This window comes from Oreochromis aureus, linkage group 3 (assembly GCF_013358895.1).
Source record: "Oreochromis aureus strain Israel breed Guangdong linkage group 3, ZZ_aureus, whole genome shotgun sequence".
In the NCBI taxonomy this organism is placed as follows: domain Eukaryota; kingdom Metazoa; phylum Chordata; class Actinopteri; order Cichliformes; family Cichlidae; genus Oreochromis; species Oreochromis aureus.
Genome location: NC_052944.1, coordinates 13,082,301 through 13,095,302, shown reverse-complemented (window position 1 = coordinate 13,095,302; position 13,002 = coordinate 13,082,301). Strand labels below are relative to the sequence as shown.

Below are 13,002 nucleotides of genomic sequence, written 5' to 3'. Positions count from 1 at the left end.
ATTTGGCAAGTGAGCCATTTAGTGGAGCCATCTGCTGTGTAAAAGCCCAATGACGATGACGGAGCAGTTTTGTAGTACCCAAACTTTCACATTTTCACACAACAAAAAGGAGCTTTTCCAGACTCCTCTAGTGCTACAGTGCAGCAGTGCTGCAGCAGCAGCATAGAAACAGAAGTGGTGTTCAGTGTCTATCTCAGTACTGTGACAATGCAAAATGCAAATGCTTTATGTGCTGCAGCCTCACAGTTTGTAGATGAACAGCTGCCCTGTTTAACTGCCCCTCTGTGGAGACCTGTTCATCCTTTAGGTACTAAGAATATCTCACACACTCAGACAAGCAGCTCCACGGTATTCAGGGCTGCACGCGAGCATCAGGTGTACCGAGATCTCAGCCCATACACATCCTTACTGCATGTCCACAAACATTTCTGAACTTTTATTTATCGTTTTGCATTCACACACACACACTTGCACTAAAACATTTACAGTGCATACACATCTGCTAGACTATGATGCTGCAGGATATTCTGAGAGCCAGAGGAGGAAGTGGGAGGTGGTAGTGCAGGGAGGAGAAAGAGAGAGAGGGAGACAAAGGAGTAGAGGAGAGAGAAAGAGTGGCAGTGAGACGGTTGGAGGAGAAGAAAGATGGAGGGATGGTGAAATGGTAAGGAGACAGGGAAGGAAGGAGTCAAAAAAAGGAGAGAGAGGGAGGGAGAGGGGGATGTTGAAATCCGAGGCTAACACGGTCTGTAGCAGCTGAGAGTCAGCTGCAAGCGAGGAGACGCTGATTCACAAATCAAGCTCTCTCTTCCCCACGCACATGCACCCTCTCCTTCTCTCCTCCCCGCTTGGGTTATTGATATTCAGGCAGAGACAGACCAGGGACTGTGTGTCCATGCCGGTGAGGTGATGCAGCGTCTGCTCTTAGTGTTGGTGTGTATGTTTGTGGGTGTTTGTCCTTGACTGTATCTGCATGTGGATTTATGCTTATGCCTGCTGAGTTTCTCTAATGTGTGTGTGTGTGTGTGTGTATAGTTCAGTGATTTATTAACTGGCTGATTTATTAATTAACTGAGTGCCAGTGGCCAATAGGATGTCCACAGAATAGATTTAGATGCGGGAATTGCCTACTGATGACTTTTGAAGTCACTGGCTGATGAAGGAGCTCTTTTCTCTCAGTAGAAATTGTGGAGATTCAGTGGGGACAGAGTGAATAAGAAAGCAGGAGAAAGTTCTGGATCTCACAGAGAAGCAAAGAGATTGAGAAGAAAGAGTGGAGATAAAAGAAGAGTCAGTGTGAGGAAGAAATGAAAAGGACAGAGTGTGGGAGTGTAAATGACTAAGGGTTATGCACAAGGAGGTATACTGGTGAGGTCATCGTGCAGAAATGTGATGTCAGGACAAATGTGAATGGTGTAACTCTGACTTTCCATCTTTCTGCTGGATAAACAGGAACTATAATGGATTACAATTACTGGATTTATACTCACATCAGACTAATCCTGATGTTTTTTGTTACATGTACCTCCAGTCTTAAACTAAACATATACGCCATACAGTTGAACTTGTGTTTCACCTTAGCTGTGCCAGTTGAAAGAGTTTGGGGAATAAACTTTGTTTTCCTTTATTGCTTCAAGCTAAATAAGGCATCTGTTCAATAACTGGTGCACTACAGCCATGTGTCGGTTATCTTAACTGAACATAAAGACTGGAAGCAAGTGGAAACACCTCGACTTGCTCCTTTTAGATTTTAAAAGTACATCAGTTCTGCAGTCCTGAAGCTAAAAATCTCTGTTAGATCTTTTTTGCTTTTTTTTTATACAAAAACATAAGTATGAAGTTTGAATACTATAGCAGCAATTTCATTACTGTCTTCTTGATTTTTGTACTAATCTTAAGCCAACCCTCGTAGCAGTGACATGTGTTATCTTTCCATCTTGATCTGAACAGCCTTCATCTTGCACGCCCATTTATTACACAAGCTGTGTGAAAATTTAAACAGAGAAGCTGAAAGCCTTGATTATACCTTCCATGTCAGCGAGTCTGCTAGGGTTCTTTCAGGCCCGGGTGACATAAATGCCTGTTTTTTGTGACCACGTGGACTTAGTGGTTCTCAGACAATTTACAGTAGATTGCAACAACTGCAAGGATTTCAGGCACACTGTCCATGTCCTAGAATCAGGTTTAGCTTAATTAGGTTGTGTGTGTGTCTGTGTGTGTTTGTGTTCTTGCACTTATATTCACTTCAAGTCCTTAACTTTATTTTTTTTCTTGTTTGCTTTCTCTCTCTCCACAGCCAAACCTCAAAACTCTCTGAGGCAACCGAACCACCGTGGCCGAGGTGGGGGTAGAGGAGGAGGCCCTGGCCGTGGGGGTGGACATGGGGACTTCAGACAGGCAAGAGACTTAAGGAATGGCCCATCAGAGGGCAAGACTGGGGGGCATCCGAACAAGATGTCCAGTCAGAACACTTCCAACAGGAAAGGAAACCAACCTCCAGACAAGTGAGTAAAGGAATTTGGATTTGGATGAGAGTGAGTAGATCCAGAGGGAAGGTTGAGAAGAGCAGTGTTTCACTTTTCAGATCAGATTGTCAGTTAAATTTATTTATTTGATTAGATGCTATAAAATGCCCTCAATAACAAAATCCAGTCTTTGGAACTGGACAAAAAAGTGAAAAATTCTTTAGGGTTTTACAATAAAAAGACCTAGTTACCTATCCTTCAACCCCACTTACATGTATCAGTCATCAACCAGACTTCCACAGTCCTTTGGAAATCCATGTAGAGTAATGTGCCACAGGCAGCTGTGCTCAAAAAATTCAGATCTCATGCCAGAAAAGTTGTTTTAAAATATTTCAGTCATGGAAGATATAAAAGAGCTAATTTTGTAGTGGTCTTTATTTGCTTTTATAAAGTTATAGGCAATGTAAAAAATCATTGCAACCCTCTCTTTCTGCCTTCTCTCCACCTGTGTGAGCTGAGCTGAATCAAAATAGTCTGCTCGTGAATGGATGTCTGGTTGAACTCTGCTTGGTTTCTGGGTGATAACCATCTCCCTGCTGCTGCTGCTTATTCAGCACTGGGCTGCTGATGCGCTGTCTACATTATTCTGGTTCTCTCTCTGTGTTCTGTCTCCCTTCATTCTTTCTGTCTTTGTTCTTCCTTCTTTTTGCTTCTTTTTTTATAAATGTATCTAACATTGTTCCATTTGTACTCATGCTGCTGCTGTCATTTGCTAGATCTCTAATTTAGTTAACTACCGCATTGTTTGTTGTTGAGGAAGCTAATCGTGCTAAATACCATCTTTTTGCAGTGCTTAAACAATGAATCAAAAATGACTTCAGCTCAATGACTGTTTCTCCCACTTCCATCCACCCACTATTTAGTTCACTGTCCTGTGAAAACAACTGACATCAGTTCTATATCTGTATCACTGAAGGTGCTCAGTGTGCTGCTGGCCCTCTGTAATACAATGGGGCAACAGGGTGGGACGCCTGGTGTATTGGCAGGGGACACGAGCCCAGTGCAGGGGGAGCATGAGCCCGTTTTAATCCCTGTTCTATTCTGTGGTAGATTAACTCTTCTAAACCGGCACAGAGTGAATCAGCACATCTCTGTGTCCCTCTAGATGTTCCACCGTGCAAGCCAGAGTCATCATCATTTATTTATTGTGTGTGTGTGTGTGTGTGTGTGTGTGTGTGTGTGTGTGTGTGTGTGTGTGTGTGTGTGTGTGTGTGTGCAGTAGCACTACGGGCTGCCTGGATGTGCAAGCTGTAAATTCAGTAAAAAGACAGGCGCAGTACAATACTGAATTACATTTAAACATCATTTATATGTCATTTGATGAAAAACCAGTGAAGTAATGAAAACGTTAATTAAGTTGAAGACGGTTCATTAGATTACTGTAGGTACAATAAAAGCTCATAACTTTAGAAAACGACTATATTTGTCTCAAATTAAAAACTACTCTTCTTCATTCTTGCCAGCGTACTGAGGCAGGCAACATAGGGGAAACACTTGGACACAGCTTTATATCTGCACACTGCACGATTGAACCTGTTGTACTGCTTTCAATCATTTTATTTATATAAGAAAACACTGGACATTGTGATTGATGGAGACCTCCACATTAATGTTGCTACACAAACATAACATATGTAGTTATTCAGGGCGCCTCAATAAAAAGCCTGAATTTACTTTTCATTGTTTATTCCTTCAGTGTGTTTTCACCACCTCCACAGGCCTCAAAAATAAAGAAAGAGGTCAGTGTAGTGCACATTTCCTGTTATTGTGTTTTGTAATATACAGATTTTATGTGTAGGTAAGACATTCTAATGTCCTCACAGCCATTTGGGGCTCTTGCTCTGTTTATTGACTGCATGATTACATTAACATGTACCTGAGTGAGGCAAGAGTTCTGACTGAAGATTGGAGAAATGTTTAAACGAAGCTGTGTGATTGAGTTGACCCACAGGCATGATAAGGATGAGGGGCAGACGAAATTGATGGAAGATCAGTGAAGATTTCAGCAGAATAAAGAGATGGATATTCTACTCAGTGTAGAGATAGAGGTACTCAGCAGATCAATGCATTGGGAAACTAGTGCAATGCAGTTCCTGCTGTGCAGTGTCTCAGGATTAACAGGTCATCATTCTGAGAACAGATCAAAATTTGCTTTTGAACTTTAGCAAGCTATCTGTTTGGACTTTGAAATGTTACCTGAGTCATTTTGAAGCTCTCGTTGTGCTTTGCCTCAAATACGATAGAAGACCTTCCAGCTCCAAATCAAATGTAATGTTTTTTTAAAGGATGCCCCAAGAGTCAGACGTTCTAAACAAAGAAGGAAGAAACAGGTAGACAGCCTGTCATCAGTATTTTCTTTTTCTTTGCTTTTAGAACTTACAAAAAACTAAATTCTTGTTTGTTCTCTTGTGTTCAGGAGGATGACCCTACCGTCACGGTTTCAGAAGGAGGTGCACGCTCACCTTTCCAGAAACTCCCAGCAGACCGCTCGTAAGTAGGACAGGCTCCTTTTCAGCACACTAAAAATACATGTTGTGTATCGTTCTGTCCTCCGAATCAGCAGAAGACAATTCGTTTCTGATTATTAGTGATTTTGTTTTTTAATATTGCTCTTGCTTTTATTTTGGGTTGCCTTTGAGTCAGCACATAAAAATAGAAGTAATGGGACTTTTGTCACTCTCCTATTTTGTTTTCTCTTTTGCTTCTATTTCACTTTTAGAGGGGAAGTCACGTCATTCAATCTAATAGTTTAGGTCCAAGGAAATAATTACTTTAGAAGCAGTAGTGGCCTTTATACATGTGTCTGATCTTTTTTTCCCTTCTTGTCTGTTTTTCTCTATTTATCTTCCAGCACCCTCAAACTTAAATGAGAGCTTTGGTTCTGGGAAAGGAAAGCCCTACAACCCCCAACTGGTCCAAGGTCACATCAGAGAGATCTTGGCGAAGTACAGTAATGGCTTCTGGGTGTCGAAACTGCCTCAGATGTACAGAGAGCTTTACAAACAAGACATGCCCACAGAGGCCATTAAAGACCTGGAGACCTGGACACACATTTGCATAGTATGTGTATTTATTATTCGTGCTTTGGTAGCTTAATAAGGGTTTCTGTTTCCAAGCAATGCAAATGCAAAATGCTTTTGTAATAGGGCTGCTCCGTTTGTTTTCCCAGGTAGAGAAAACCTGCAGCAGCAACCCATCAGAGCGGCTTCTCTACCCTGCCAAGGAACAGACAAACACTTCCTCCTCCTCTTCGCCCATCCTCACCCACCCAAACTCTGCTACAACCACAAACGTGCCCGCAGACAAACCTTTCCAATCCTCTGTCCAACAGAGACCCCCCAGCACTCGTCCGACTCGCTCTGGCTCTCGGTCTTCTCAGTCTCCACCTTCATCCTCCTCTTCACCCAGCCCTCCCTCGTCCCCTGCAACCCTCAGCCCTGACCTGAAGCAGAAGCTGGAGGAACTGTTAGTGAAGTACTCCAGTGGCCTGTGGGCCCATGCGCTGCCCAAGCTCTTCCAGGACACCTACAAAGTCAGTAATACTTCAGTATACTTTCATGTAGATGCCGGGTGAACCTGATAATATTATTATATCTTATGTGTCTTTAAGACCAAACTGCCAGGACATGTTCTGGTCAACCTCGATCTCCTCTCTGACATCTGCACCATCGACTACCCGATGCCTGACAACCCCAAGAGGGCCATCCTGTACAGGCGAAGCAGTACTGGAGGTGGAGGAGGAGAGGACGAGAACTGCAACAGGAGGAACTCTTCAGCCAGTGAGGAGGAGCTGAGGGTGAGGAAGGAGCTGGGGAGGAGGCTCAGCAACCAGGCAGTGCCTCCACTACAGATCCCCAAAGAGGAGTACCCCTCTGTGCTGGTGGTGGAGGCGACCAACACGAACGGGGTTTTACTCAGGTAAGACAGAAGTTGTGCGATTGCGTCGAAACACGCATAAATCCCTGACTGTCTCTCCTCCGCTGCAGGTACATCGGTGAGGGTTACTCCCAGGCTCAGGAGTCCATGGAAGATGAAATGAGAGAGTTTTATGGCTTGGACCAAAGCAGCCCAACACCTGTATCGTCCCTATCCTCGGGACAGCTTGTTGCAGTCAGGGCGGAGGAAGAGGAGGAGATTCTGAGGGCACAAGTCTGTGAGGTCATGACTGACAAGGTCAAGGTGAGGGGTCAAACACAGGAAATGACCTGAAGGATTAATTTTAGAAAGTATAAGTTCTCCCTCTGATCTTTTCTTTTTTGGCTCTATAGGTGTATTATGTGGATCATGGCTTCTCAGAGGTGATCAGCAAAAACAAAGCGTTTGAGCTGCATGAGAAGTTCTTTAAACTGCCTTTCCAGGCAACCAAGTGTAAACTGGCAGGTGGGTGTGTTCATTATTTAATCATAAAAAAACAATTAATTTAGAAGAAAATTCAGCATTACTTAGAAAAATTCTTTACCACTCCTGTCAAACTTTCCTTTTCCTTTCCTAGTTGGTTCGTATGCACAAAAGACTGAGATTTTATTCCCGGGGATTTTAAGTAAAGTTGCCTCCACACACAGCGAAAAGCTGTGGAGATTAGTCCAAAAATAACTTTTCTCTTTATACGTCATTTTGCACATAACTGTTCGAGTTGTGTAAGTAGATGTCGGTAATGCAGCCAATAAACAGTCGACCAGTCAGAAATGTTCAGTGCTGCAGGGCCCAGTCAGAGTTGTGAGCAGGGACACTTAGAGGTAAATTAAGGTATCCTGAACAGAACTGATCGTTCTATGGAAAAGAGCTTCTCCAAAGGTTTCCAGTACCTGAGAATATATGTTTTTTGTGTCTTTGTGTGTGCCTAGGCCTTGAGCCATTCTGTCAGGACCCGGCGGTGCTGAAGAAGTTTGAGACGATGGCGAGTGGAAAGATTCTCTTGGCCGAGATCCTAGAGAGAGGGCAGACCCCTCTGGTTGTCCTGTACGACACGTCGCAGGATGATGACATAAACATCAATGCTGCCTGCATGAAAGCTCTGCACGACAAGTCGCTAGCAAGTCCGTTACAGGTACCGAAGCGATTGTGCGTGTGGGTGTGGGTATGCATGTGGTGTTGTAACACAGCAAAATTGTTTTTATGACTCTCCTCAGGTGAACAGCGCTTATATGAATGTGACCATCAGTAGTGTTTGCTCAGATGGGACTATCTACTGTCAGCTTCCCTCCAGAGGTCTTGCCAAAATGAATGAGACACTGGAGAAAATAGAGACGTACTTCCACTCACAGGTAAACGCTTGCTTCGTGTGCTGTCTCAGAGCTTTTTTGGAACTGTAATACTTTTATCAATATGTAGACTGATTATAAACTTGTAGCCTTGATATGTTATATCTACTTATCGTAGTATTAGAGAAAAGCTAAAATAGCTAACATGACTGATATCTTGTCATTTTTAATTGATATGCAAATATTACAGCTGAGCATATGCAGAAGAACAGACAGCGTGTTGTAGAAAAAGCAACAATATTATTTAATTTAAATTACATTTATTTCAAGTATATTACGTGATAGTATCTATTACTCACTGTAGCTGTTTATGTTACTATTTTCAGTACAGTTAAATACTGTTAAATGGCTACACTTGAACATTAGTCTGCGAACAACAGTTGACAAAACAACTCAACTGAACATTGTATATCGTAGTAGCTTTTGTCCAGCAGCAGGCCCAGGTGAGACAATTTATTCATTTCGGTTTTCTGCAGATCTGTTTCCGGGACACCTCCACAGTTTCATGGCTATGTTTGAGTAGATTACCTTCAGAAAACTTCATGCTAATTTCAGGCTCTGAGGACATGAATGAGACTCGTTCCAAATGAGAATTTCATTTTCTAGCTCACACTTCTCTTTCTGTGGCTTTACATTTTATCCTTTCTTAGAGCTTTTGTAAAAATGCATTTATTGTCATTAAATAACTGGATCACATTGGGTCATACATACATGCGTCCTGTGTACAAACTGGAAAATAATAAAAAAAAATATAATCCAACCTTTTATCTCTTCTTCTAATTCTCTTTGAATTAGTAGATGGGAGCTCATCAACTTCATCTTAAAAAGACTTTTGTGAATGTAGCAATGCCATGTGTCTTCTCTCAGGCAGTGTTGTGGACAGATTAAGATTAGGTTGCTAATCTGGAGTTAAGACATGGCCAAGCCACTTAATCTGTTAGCAGCACAGTGCAGCGGATGCTTTTGTAGTTCAGCGGCCTTTAAAGCATGTAGCGTCATTTTTACGTCAGCGTTTGGGTAAACAGAGCAGAGGTGCCAGTGTGTTTTGTTAAGACGGAAGATTTATTGGATCAGATGATTTTAGGTCAAAAATGCACAGAATGAAACATTAAACATAAAGAAATGTACATTTTAGATCAAAGTCACATTGTAACAGTGTAGTCAAATGTAACAATTATGTTTTTTTGTTTTCTTATTAAAGATTTTAATTCCATTCATTTTATTCCAGGTGACATCAGAGTTCCTTGTCTCCCGACCTTTTTGTGGGAAAAGATGTTTGGCTCGCTACAAAGGAAAATGGTCCCGTGTCGAGGTAACTGTTTCCTGCAATAAACAATGTGAATTATTAAACAAGTTCAAGTAAGGAACAAAATGACTGTTGCACAATAGAGGACCATTTATTTCCTTTTGTTAACCTTTGATAAGCAGTCACTACCTCAGTTAATCCTTGTGTTGCAATCAGTACAAAGTATAGTTATCTGTTTATCTATAACTTTTCTCTGAGGCAGTTTAAAAACGTGAGGCTTCCTTGTCTCTTTAGATCACCAACCTTCATGGCAGCAGAGTGTTGGACATCCTGTTCATTGATGTGGGCGTGCAGGCTTCTGTCGAGGTGTTTGAGCTGAGGGAGATTCCTCCCCCATTCCTCCGTGACCTTATGGCTATCCCACCACAGGTCAGGGTCTATGTCTTTAATGTGCAGACAGACCAGAGAAATAAGTGATAAGATCATATATGATATTTATACAGTTAGGATTTAGACGGTATCTGTAGAAATGTGGGCATATTGTTAGATAAGCTGATGCATGCAACCTGTGTTCAGGCTGTGAAGTGCTGTCTAGCAGACCTGGCTGTCAGTGTTGGATCCTGGACTCCAGATGCTGTGCAGTGGCTTCGAGACAAAGTGTTGAACACCACTGACTGTAGTATGAAGGTAAACGGCTTTGTCCCCTTTATAAATGTATTTTTTGGCATTTTGATCTGAAGAGATGGAGATGATGATAAAAAATGTTACAAAAATTCACACTATGCTTTTTTTTAACATATAGCAATATATTTAGATTGATTTAAAAACTTAAAACAACAGTGAAAAGTATTCTAATATATTCTATTCTAAAATATTCTACTATGAAGAAGCTAAACGCAGCCTTAAATGTGTTAAATGAGTTTTCTGTGTTTTTTTTCTCTGTGTTTTTCTCCTTTGTGTCCCTCCACACTCACCAAGGTTGCCAAAGTGGATGAAAAGAAGCGCTGCATTCACGTCCACTTATTCACAGACAAGAACTTCCATGACCCGGACCGCAGCCTCAACCGTCAGATGGCCCAGTCTGAGCTGTTAAAGCAGCAACCAGACGTCTTCCTGACCAGCCACAGGTTCTCGATGATGGTTTTTCACCTGTTAACTTTGTGCCGTCTAGCTAATGTCTATTTTTTCTCTTCTTTCTCAGTTGTAATTCATTTAAACTGAATTTCTAGTTTTATGACTTTCTCAGCTCTGCCAGGATTTCCACACCTACTTCATCCACCAAGACCTCCAGTGCCAGTAACTCCACCAATGGCAGCCCAACATCAGCTAATGTCCCAATCAAGCCTCACCTCAGGAGGGCTCTGTCGGGACCCAAAGGCAGTGGAGGCGGCGGAAACACCACCACCACCCCCAGCAGCCCGACAGAAACACCATCATCCCCCACATCCTCTCTCCAGCTGCCACCACCATTAGAGCTGCCCACTATAGGTACCAAGGACGAGTATATTGTCTAAAGAAAACACTGCTGTCTTTTTTAAACACCCTACAGTATATACTGCATTTGAATGCTCTAATCCTCAATGTTCTTATTTCACATTGGACTTTTTTCAGGAAACAACATGGATGTATACGTATCATTGGCGTGCCACCCCGGCCACTTTGTGCTACAGCCATGGGGAGACATGTACAGACTGGTAGTGCTGATGGGAGAGATGATCCTCTACTACAATAAAACAGAGGAGAAACCACTAAATATAGAGAAGAATCAGATTTATGCTGCTAAAGTGGAAAACAGGTGAGTTTACAACTACAAATCTAACAACGTATGCTGTTAAGAACTTGAATTGTAAGTGCGTGTGCTTTCTCTCCATCGATTCTTCAGCTGGCATCGTGTGCTGGTGAAGGGAGTTCTGAACAGTGGCTTGGTGTCTGTTTATGAGTTGGACTATGGTAAGCACGAGCTGGTCAGCTGCACACAGCTCAGACCTCTGATCAAAGAGTTCAGGCAGCTGCCGTTTCAGGGAATCACTGCTCAGCTGGCTGGTGAGTACACATCACATGACACTCAGTCAACTGGGCTATACAATTACATCAATCTGCAAGACCTCCGTTTGATTTATGACTTATTATTTATACCTATTTATTTATGCCTGGTTCTCATTTGGTTTGACCCGCAGGAGTGAAGCAGAGGCAGTGGTCCGAGGAGGCCTCCATTGTTTTCCGGCACCACGTGGAGAAGAAGCCTATGGTGGCCCAGCTGGAGGCCGTACAGGAAGCCACCAACCCTTGGGAGAGGAAGCTGACTGTCTTCCTAGTTGACACTTCCCAGGAAGAAAAGGACACCTGGGTGCATGACATCATGGCGGAGTTTGCAGATGAGCTGACCAACGAGCTGTAAACAATAGAGGACCACTGAGAAGTCTTACTAGTCAGATCCTGTTGATCAAAGAAGGCGCAGTGTGTCGTGGATAGAAAAAATAGAAGAAGCTTATCTGTCTTTATCTATATACCTACCATCTAGTTGGATTAAAGAAAGGAAGAAAGGGGTTTCCTAAAGAGATGAACAGAGTTTGAGAAGTAAGCGGAGAGGGGACACTGAGATGTTTGGCAGCATGTAGAGGAACGAAGACGACACAAAGAAATGAAGGCACCGTAGCTGCTGTAGTGTTAAAGGCTGTACACAGAAGGATGCTGTGATGTGGTGTGATTTGAGTTACTGCAGTGTGACCAATGGACAGCATGCCCATTCATGATGACCAAGTCCATACTTGATACAAACAGATCTACAGTACAAAAATAAACTGTTAATTAAATCAATATAACCTCGCAAAGCAGTCAGAATGGTACAGCATGCATTCAGATATTTGACATGGGCTTTAATCCAAAGCATCCTAAAGTACCATGTCCGGTTGTAGTGTGTGGCATCCTGGGAAAGCCAGAACACCCTCAATCCTGCCAATGTGAGCACCACACAAAGTGTGTAAAACTGAACCGAGCAAGTTCTCTCGCTCAAGGAAGACGTGCAGTATATGCACCCGTTTACTAAATCTGCTTTTGGGATGGTGCTTCTCATTGTCACAAAGTATACAAAAGGTGGAGCAAACATTCCAATGAAAGTAGGAGAAGAGGGAGGTGGTACGAGGGAGAGCAGGAGCTTTTATTTTGAAATTACTTCATGTGCAAAATATAAGTAACTGGTATTCAGTGGAAAGTATCAAATTAATGATGAGCATTTTTTATTTGTCTGCTGGACTTATTGGTGAAATACAACACAGAATTTATTGTGGTTTGAAGATGAGTTTTACAGTGTGGATGTGTAAAACTTCGGTGTAGGTTTGGGATTTACAGTTTTATTAAAAAATGAAGGCTAAATAATGCATCAAAGCTACATTGTGACCAGCTGTAAACAAGATAAATGTGTATTTTTAGAATCTCAAAAGTCTAACATACGAGAGAAAATGCATGACAAACTCCTGATTATAACTCCTGTGACGTCAGTGCCTCGTCCATCTCTGTGCTTTTTCGGGAATTTGATATTTCTGGCTCATGTTTCCGTTTCTCGCCTGGCATTGAGACGTTAATCTCGGCAGATTACTCGTGCTGCATGTTACAGATTCCCTGAGCTGCGTGCACATACGGTTTAGTTTGACGTTATAGTAAGAACAATAATCATGATATTAATACGCAGATTAAGTTTAATGTAGTGATATATTTATAGAGTTTTAAATGGAGGATAAGTTCGGCTTATGATTGGGATCTGCTAAATGTCGGCCTGATGTGGGATTTGATTCTGAAATGTGAAACTTTTCTTTCTGATGATTTGGATGTGCAATTCTAATTCTGACGGTAGCCGACCTGACATTATCTTATTTATATTTAACTTATATTCTCTGGATAATAATGATCAATATCATTCCTATTTTGTTTAACAATGACCTGGAAACAATAAAAAAGATGTTTTTGGAATGAA

At 42.1% G+C, this 13,002-nt stretch overlaps 1 protein-coding gene across 6 annotated transcripts in view; it reads left to right on the top strand.

Annotated features, from left to right (window-relative positions):
* tdrd7b (tudor domain containing 7 b) overlaps nucleotides 1-13,002 on the top strand; it is a 19,409-nt gene extending 6,407 nt beyond the window's left edge. For 5 of the 6 annotated variants that reach the window (XM_039609396.1, XM_039609399.1, XM_039609401.1 and 2 more), the window contains exons 4-21: nucleotides 2,297-2,504; nucleotides 4,811-4,855; nucleotides 4,942-5,015; nucleotides 5,377-5,585; nucleotides 5,695-6,057; nucleotides 6,136-6,443; nucleotides 6,512-6,704; nucleotides 6,794-6,905; nucleotides 7,370-7,572; nucleotides 7,655-7,789; nucleotides 9,015-9,098; nucleotides 9,327-9,461; nucleotides 9,609-9,719; nucleotides 10,011-10,159; nucleotides 10,279-10,520; nucleotides 10,644-10,827; nucleotides 10,915-11,075; nucleotides 11,210-13,002. In XM_039609396.1, coding sequence (XP_039465330.1) covers nucleotides 2,297-2,504; nucleotides 4,811-4,855; nucleotides 4,942-5,015; nucleotides 5,377-5,585; nucleotides 5,695-6,057; nucleotides 6,136-6,443; nucleotides 6,512-6,704; nucleotides 6,794-6,905; nucleotides 7,370-7,572; nucleotides 7,655-7,789; nucleotides 9,015-9,098; nucleotides 9,327-9,461; nucleotides 9,609-9,719; nucleotides 10,011-10,159; nucleotides 10,279-10,520; nucleotides 10,644-10,827; nucleotides 10,915-11,075; nucleotides 11,210-11,430 — 3,137 coding nt within the window. In that variant the 3' untranslated portion in view covers nucleotides 11,431-13,002. The remainder of the gene's footprint in view (nucleotides 1-2,296; nucleotides 2,505-4,810; nucleotides 4,856-4,941; nucleotides 5,016-5,376; nucleotides 5,586-5,694; nucleotides 6,058-6,135; nucleotides 6,444-6,511; nucleotides 6,705-6,793; nucleotides 6,906-7,369; nucleotides 7,573-7,654; nucleotides 7,790-9,014; nucleotides 9,099-9,326; nucleotides 9,462-9,608; nucleotides 9,720-10,010; nucleotides 10,160-10,278; nucleotides 10,521-10,643; nucleotides 10,828-10,914; nucleotides 11,076-11,209) is intronic. The other variant, XM_031752072.2, reaches the window with a different exon arrangement.